Source organism: Salvia hispanica, chromosome 2 (assembly GCF_029641045.1).
Source record: "Salvia hispanica isolate PSC_SH4W2 chromosome 2, Shi_PSC_v1, whole genome shotgun sequence".
In the NCBI taxonomy this organism is placed as follows: Eukaryota; Viridiplantae; Streptophyta; class Magnoliopsida; order Lamiales; family Lamiaceae; genus Salvia; species Salvia hispanica.
In genome coordinates, this window is record NC_142693.1 from 58,782,844 (window position 1) to 58,790,775 (window position 7,932).

Sequence of the window (7,932 nt, forward strand, 5' to 3'; positions counted from 1 at the left end):
TCCCTTTTACTTTATTTTTCCATCTATTTTATTCCTTTTATACATCTACCTTTCACTTCTTATACTTTAACCATCTCCACTTTAACTCTTTAAATATCAATTCCTTAAATTCTGAATAAAAAAAAAATAGCTTGCTTATGACGGGACATAGAGAGTATAAACTTTTGAAACAACATAATTTTATGCAAAATTAGTTAAGTAAGAGAAATGAATTGAAAAAGTAAAAGAAAGGAAGAGAAAAATAGATAAAGTAAATGAGAGAAAGAGAAAAATAGTGAAAATAGTATTCGTGGATTGCAGGGTCCACTTTCTAATTTAGTAAGTTTAAAAAGTTTCTATATTTAAAGGACGTAGCAAAATGAAAATAGTTTCGATATTTAATGGATGAAGGTAGGTATTAGTGAAATAAATCGCACTTGCAAAAATCATGCGCCAGAATTTGGTGCACATTGCATCCATCTTAATTCTCTGTTCCACAATTTGTCATGTTTTGATCGGATACGGATTTTAAGAAATATAATGAAAAATGAGTTGAAAAAATTAGTTGAACATGATTCTACTTTTAGTGGAATATGAGGTCCAATAACAAAAATAATACTTGAAAAATGACAAACTTTTGTAGGAGAGAAGAAAATGAAAATAAGTGACAAACTTTGAGACGAAGGAAGTACATTCTAAATATGATTAAGAAATTTAAATTAGAATTGATTAATCCTAAATGGAGTGGATCTGTGGATGAATTGTACATCCGGATGCAAACCAATTTTTATTCTGCAATTTTTACTGCAATTTTTAACACGATGAATTGAAATTTTCGATACTTTAACAGTATCTAAATTAGAAGAAATGTGTACGATGAAATAAAAATATTCAAACGCCCCTAACGTATATTTGAATATTATTTGTATATGGTAACTTGCATGCATATGATCCACCCAAGTAGCAAGCCAGCTACGATGAAGAAAAAGGTGGATTAAATCATTAAAAGGAATGGACATTCGCATTCTGCCAAAGTCAATAGGTAGAAACTAGAAAGCATAGAAAATAGTAACTATCACATTATAAAAGGATGAAATAAAAGGCATAAATGAACAAAAAAAGCTACTCATCATGATGTGATTTTTGGAATTGGAAAGCGATGTGATATTTGGAAATTGAATTGGCTAAATTGTCTCTAATCGACTTTTGCCACGTTGGGATAGGAACGATGTTGCTATCGTACCCAAAATTTCTCTCTACATTGAAACTACCGATGAATGTCGATAGTAATAGTAGAAACCCCATGAACAATAGTACTAGTTTTAATGCAAAAATAATAAAATATATATCAGTCAAAGTGATGTTTGCTGATGATAAAATCCACACTATTAATAATAGTATAATGTATAATGCAGAAAATTTCAAAAATAAAAATGAACTAATTGTATAGAATAGACCAAAATAGCTACACAATATTCTTTTTTAGAGACTAATTTTATGGGACTAACCTAGAATTGGTCATAGCATTGAATTTTCCCTCAACAAGCAGCATGTTAGTACACCTATAGCAAATGTTTGCTTTTCCAAAATTACTTCAATTTTTCGGGGCTGTGAAAACATACATGCACATGATTTCATCTAAATTACATAGATTTAACAAAGATAAATAAAATATTCCCAACATCCAAAAAAGGCAAACATACAAAGGGCAAAAAAACCAAAGAAGTTTGGACAAATAGTTTCCGGATTACCAATGTCTATTGCGAATGTATAACAGATCACAGAATCAAGATAAGGGTCAGTGCAGTAGAACTACTAGTGTTCACTGTGAAATATCCAAATATTGTCTAAATCTGACAAAGATTAACACATTTAAGCATATTTCTCATCACTGCCATGGCACAACTATTAAATCTGACAATGATAGAAGAGAAGTAGGGGAAACATACTCCAGAAGTTGCAAAGTAATGCCCATTTCTTGAAGTCTCCTATAAAAGTAGGATCTCACGTAGGGATGCAGCATCTATGCCCCATCAGGCTGAACGAATGGATTGGAAATCTCATCTGTTCCATCTGTTGGGGAAACGAGCATAACAGCAGTTCCTCGGCAAACCTGAAGTTGCAGAAACAGAACATTACATGTACAGGAACAGGTAATAGCTATTTTGCATTCTCTAAGCCTTGTGCTAGTTTATCAAATAAACATGCAGTGATGTTTGTGTCAATGCGATCTCAAAAATACATCTCAATTGAAAATGCAAAAAAGTATAGTAGCACAGGGATCTTGTAACCGGGAAAAAAGTACGAGGACTTAACAAAGCAAACATAAAAATTTTTAAGCATAGGGACCTAAAAATTGTTTTGGCTATAATTGTTTTGAAAAAAGAAAATCAAACTTCCGTGAGGATGCAAGCATCTTCGGATATGTATGGAGGATTTTCCGCTAATCTAAAACTTCTAGCTGTATCAAACTGTAAGTGAAGGTGAATGTAAATCTGCAGTGCAGTTGGACATAGAAGTATAGAACACAATTAAAATTATCCATGCACATTGAAGACATACTATTAAGCCAATGCGGCGGGTCTGATCAGTTGTCTTTAGGGGATCTTCTGGATCTGCAGAGAGTGAATAAATGTGTATGTGAATAACTGATAGTTTTCATGCAGCAATGACTCCTACTAGTATAGGAAAATAAAATCCATAACACTTAATATCTTCCCCATGGGAAGGACAATGTTTGTCATGTAGGAATAGTTTATGTGATAGCATCACAGATGAGTTTCATCATGTAACTTCACTGATTCAAAGATCCATAAGGTTCTTGCATATCATGATTATCATCAAATTATTCGCACCAAGAGGGACAAATATGGCTATGTGGAGTATAAAAGACTCATGGTTGTGGAGTTAATTATCAGTAACATCAAGCCAAAAATAAAGATTATATCAGCAATAAGTTGGATGTTTAAGGTAAATACGGTAGCAGCTTCTAAATATGACCAATTCATGTAACATGGTGTATACTGAGATTTCACTCCTCAGCAGTGATGAGCAGCTATCTTTTTACATTTAGATACCATGATTTTGGGAGGAAGGATATGGGTAATAATCACAAGTCATACGCATAGAGGTCTGGATGACCTTGGTTCTCATCATACGTCAGCAAAACTGGTCATACCAATGATGCACACAAAATAAATATGCAGAATCATGGCATGTATGTTTGCAGAAACTGCCAACAAATAATGAAATTACCTCTAAGAAATTCTACTGCTTCATCCAAAACAAGATTGAGCAACTGGTCATAGCCTTTTAAAGTTCCAGTCACTGAAAGGAATAGTTGGAGTTAAGCTTACACGGAATATAGCATCTAGCTTTGCCAAAAGAAACCACTGAAAGTGAGAAAAACATTATCTTTCAAAAGTCATGAGGTTCTACTACTGAGCATAAAAAATAGTTGGATGTGAAACACAAGCTGCAGAAGTTGTACAATTGACTGACATATTTCACTGAACCGAAGTATGACCAACCAAATACTTAGAAATCAAATTACGCTGCAAGTGCCATGTAAGATGTTTTGGACTTAGGAATTTCTACAGATTAGTCAAAAAGCAGAAACCACTGCTTCCCGCATGATGACAAAAGCTAAAATCAATGAAGGCAAATTCATAGAGATACATATCCATAAACACCAGCCAACTCCAGGAAATAATTGAACCTCATAAGGAATCAAGGAAAGGGCGGTGAAAAGCCTCTGAAATCCCAAACCAAGAAGTTGGAGGTAGAATAAGAGAATAAGAGAAATGACAATGAACTGTCTTCATAGTGAAAATGACAGGAAGCTATTATTAGTAAGTTCAAGCACCTTTAAAACACACACAAAATGATTGATCACAACCAATTAGTCTTAAACTAATAATGAACTTAACAGAGTAAGCCAACATTACTGCCCACATATTGAGTGCAAACAACACTACTACCGTTCATCTGATCCAGTTAAGTGGAAGATCTAAATCACTACTTCATACTTCAATTATTTTTATCCTTTTTCCTAACAACATCACGTTACACACAAAGTGGGATTACAAAAATTATAATCCAGAAAACAGAAACCACATACCCAGCCTTCCACCAGTTAGTTTGACTTGAACACCCTTGTCAACGAATTTAGCTAAGTCCAGAACAGTTTCTTTTCTGCCAGACTGAAACGAAGAAAACACTGAGTGATACAAATAAACAAATTTTTTGGAAGACCACAATAACCAAATATTTTGCAACTGATGGCCATCAGTCAATTAGGTTTGCGCTTACACACAAAAAATTGCATCACATACCATTTTGAGCTTCGATCGACTGCGTTTGTAGCTGAATGAATTGCAGACTGCAGTTCAGTTCTGCGAAGTAAAATTATCGGAATAAAATCAGGAAAATTGTGACAATCGTAGAGAAAATGTAACATTATTGCCTGGATATGATGACGGATGAAGGATGACTTACGATTTTGAAATGGAATTCAATTTGGGAAACTGAGAACTATGCCCTAGTTTCGTCTTCCCGCCTTCGGATTTACTTCCGCAGTTCCCCTGCTCTCGTTTATTTAGGTTGCGCAGAATCTGACTTACATAAATAAATATTTTTCTATAAATATATGAAATTTTAACATGTCCTACGTATAAATAAATAAATAAATAATTCCTACATTAACTAGAGATGTCAAACGGACTGAGCCGACTTGGCACAGGCCCAGCCCACCAATAAAATGGAGCGGCCTTGGGCTTAGCTTAGCAGGTTAAACATGCCCCAATTGGGCATTTTACAAACCCAGGACCGGCCCGGGCCCAAACACACTTAAAGCTCGGCTCAAGCCCGACAATATTTCAGTTTTATAAGTACTATATATTCTTAATTCTTTGAACATATTTATTTGACTAAAGTCTTTTTTTGGTCCATAACATATGACGATTTTACGATTTTGGTTCAAAACATTATCTTTTGAATTATTTGGTCCCTCACAAATAAAAATGAGTTATATTTGGTCCGAATTGAACGGAACTGTTAAAATTAAACAGTCAACGAATTTTAAATCAATATTGACCGAATTAAGTTAATAATTAAGTTTTATTAATATCTAATATTTATTTAACCCAAAACTAAAAGAGACCAAGAAACATATTCAGAGAAAAATATAGAGGAAGACAAGAGAGTACAGAGAACCGTAAACTTTTATTGCTCTGTTAATTTGGAGATAAGATAAATGACAACAACTACAAAGTATAAATAGCGAAAATGAAACCCATAAAATTCTAACTAACTAATAACTAAATCAGCTAAATAGAATACCACTAACTAAAACACAGAAACCTAAATCCTAAATAAATGGAACAGAACTTGGACTACTTCAACTCACTCGTAAGTTTCACTATTTTCAACACTCCCCCTTAGTGAAAACTTACTATCAACAACGCCAAGAGCAGCTCGGAATTCTTCAAGTTTAGCTCGGCCAAGTGCCTTCGTAAAAATGTCAGCAACTTGATCTTCACTTCTTATCTTCTGCAAATCGATCTCTTGATTCAAAACCTTTTCCCGAACAAAATGATGATGCACTTCAATGTGTTTTGTTCGAGCATGGAACATTGGATTTTCAGCAAGCTTAATAGCACTTTCGTTATCACAACGAATCAGAACCGGATACTTCAAGTCACAGAAAATTTCTTGGACAAGCCTCTTGAGCCAAACATACTCTTGAACAGCCATAGATGCTGCCACATATTCAGCCTCGCAACTTGATAGGGCAACAGTGTTTTGCTTTTTGATGCACCACGAGATTGCTGCTGATCCTGTATCGAAACAATACCTTGTTGTTGAGCGTCTATCATTTATATCACCAGCCCAATCTGCATCTACAAAACCACTCAATAAGAATGTAGTTCCTTGTTTATAATGCAGTCCAAAATTCAGAGTATTCTTGATGTAGCGAAGAATTCGCTTTGCTGCAATCAGATGAGGCTCTCGCGGCTCTCCCATAAACTGAGATATTACTCCGACGGAGAAAGAAATGTCAGGCCTTGTGATAGATAAGTAGAATAAACTACCAACAAGCTGACGAAAATGTGTTGCATCTTCCAGCAACTTTCCTTCATCTTTAGCTAACTTCAAGTATGATTCCATAGGAGTAGTCATTGGCTTTGAATCTTGCATACGAAAACGATCCAATAAATTTGAAGCATATCCTTGCTGCGAAACAAAAAATCCATCTGACTTTGTCACTTCTAGGCCAAGAAAACAGCTTACTTATCCCAAGCTTTTAATATCAAAACGAACAGACAAAGCCTCTTGAAGACGAGTAATTTCAGTATCATCATTACCCGTAATAATCATATCATCCACGTAGAGAAGAACCATTATACAAGAAGAAGATGTTTTCTTGATAAATAAACTGAAATCAGTTTCAGAAGACTTATAACCACAAAATTCAAGATATTGAGCAATTTTACCATACCAAGCACGCGAAGCTTGCTTGAGACGAAACTCTTTCGAAATGAATCCAGCAGGCTGCTCCATAAAAATATCTCGATCCAAGTCTACATAGAGAAATGCATTCTTCACATCTAGTTGCCAAAGTCTCCATCCTTTACAAGCAGCTAGCGAAATAATGGTTCGAATTGTTGCCATTTTAGCAACGGGGCTGAAAGTCTGATCATAATCCTGACCATATTCTTGAGAAAAACCACGAGCAACGAGACGAGCTTTATAGCGATCAATTGTGCCATCAGCCTTTTTCTTCAATTTGAATACCCATTTGCAAGTAATAGGTTGGATATCTTTTGGCCTCTTAACAAGTTCCCATGTGCAGTTCCTAATTAGAGCCAAATATTCCTCTTCCATTGCAGCTACCCATTTAGGATCGTCTTTAGCATCATCATAAGATTTTGGTTCATCATCGCAAGATTCTCCCATTAGAAAGGCATAAATCACTGATGAAAGATTTACCTCAACTTCATAGTCAACTAAATGAGCAGGTGGTCTTCTCTGTCTATCAGATCTTCGAGCTCCAGCCTCTATCATCTCAGATTGCTGAACATTCTCTCCTGAAGTAGTGATGCTCCTCTTATCATTTGATTCAGTATTGCCACAAACGGGCAGGAGATCAACCATGATATTTTTATCATTTGCACCAATGTGATCAGATGAAATTTCATCAAACACAACATCACGAGAGATAACAACTTTCTTTGTTTCTGGATCCATACACCTCCATCCTTTCCTGTGAGTGTCATAGCCAACAAAAATACATCCTTTTGCCTTCGGATCAAGCTTAGTCCTGTTAGACTTTGAGACATGGACATAACAAATCGAACCAAAGACTCGAAAGAAACTCACATTTGGCTTATGATGGTATAATAGCTCATAGGGGCATGGTTTCGTACCTGGCCACGAAGGTAACCGATTCACAACATAACTCGCGGACTGAATTGCCGCTGCCCATAACTCTCTTGGAAGGTTCATTGCATGTATCCATGATAAGCAAATGGATGTAAGATGTGCCAATTTACGCTCAGCAACTCCATTTTGTTGTGGAGTTTCGGGACAAGTCATCTGACGTCGAATACCATTTTCTTCGCAATAATTAAGAAATTGATCAAACATGAATTCACCCCCATTATCTGTGACATCCCTAACCCGAAACATGCATTATTTTGCATATTATCATATTATATTGTCATTGCATATTAAATTGTCATTTTTACTACAGAGATATTAAGTGTGTCATAGAGAATATATTTATTGTTATGACGACTCAATACAGTCGAATATATGAATAGTTTTAATTTACGAGAATGATTATAATGGATGCGTGTATGTTATTTTATTATATAAATTAGTGTATGTTATTTTATTATATAAATTAGTATATATATAGTTATGTAAATGTTTGTGCATGTGTAATCTATA

The 7,932-nt window shown here is 35.0% G+C and overlaps 1 protein-coding gene across 1 annotated transcript; it reads right to left on the reverse strand.

Moving 5' to 3' along the window:
- Positions 1-1,705: 1,705 nt before the first annotated feature.
- Positions 1,706-4,607, reverse strand: EMB2816 (Small nuclear ribonucleoprotein family protein). The gene is made up of 6 exons (XM_048099250.2): positions 4,477-4,607; positions 4,314-4,373; positions 4,100-4,181; positions 3,235-3,306; positions 2,542-2,594; positions 1,706-2,092 (listed from the first exon to the last, which is right to left on the reverse strand). The coding sequence occupies exons 2-6, from the start codon at positions 4,314-4,316 to the stop codon at positions 2,003-2,005; spliced, it is 300 nt and encodes a 99-aa protein (XP_047955207.1). The 5' UTR covers positions 4,317-4,373; positions 4,477-4,607; the 3' UTR covers positions 1,706-2,002.
- Between the last annotated feature and the right edge of the window lie 3,325 nt (positions 4,608-7,932).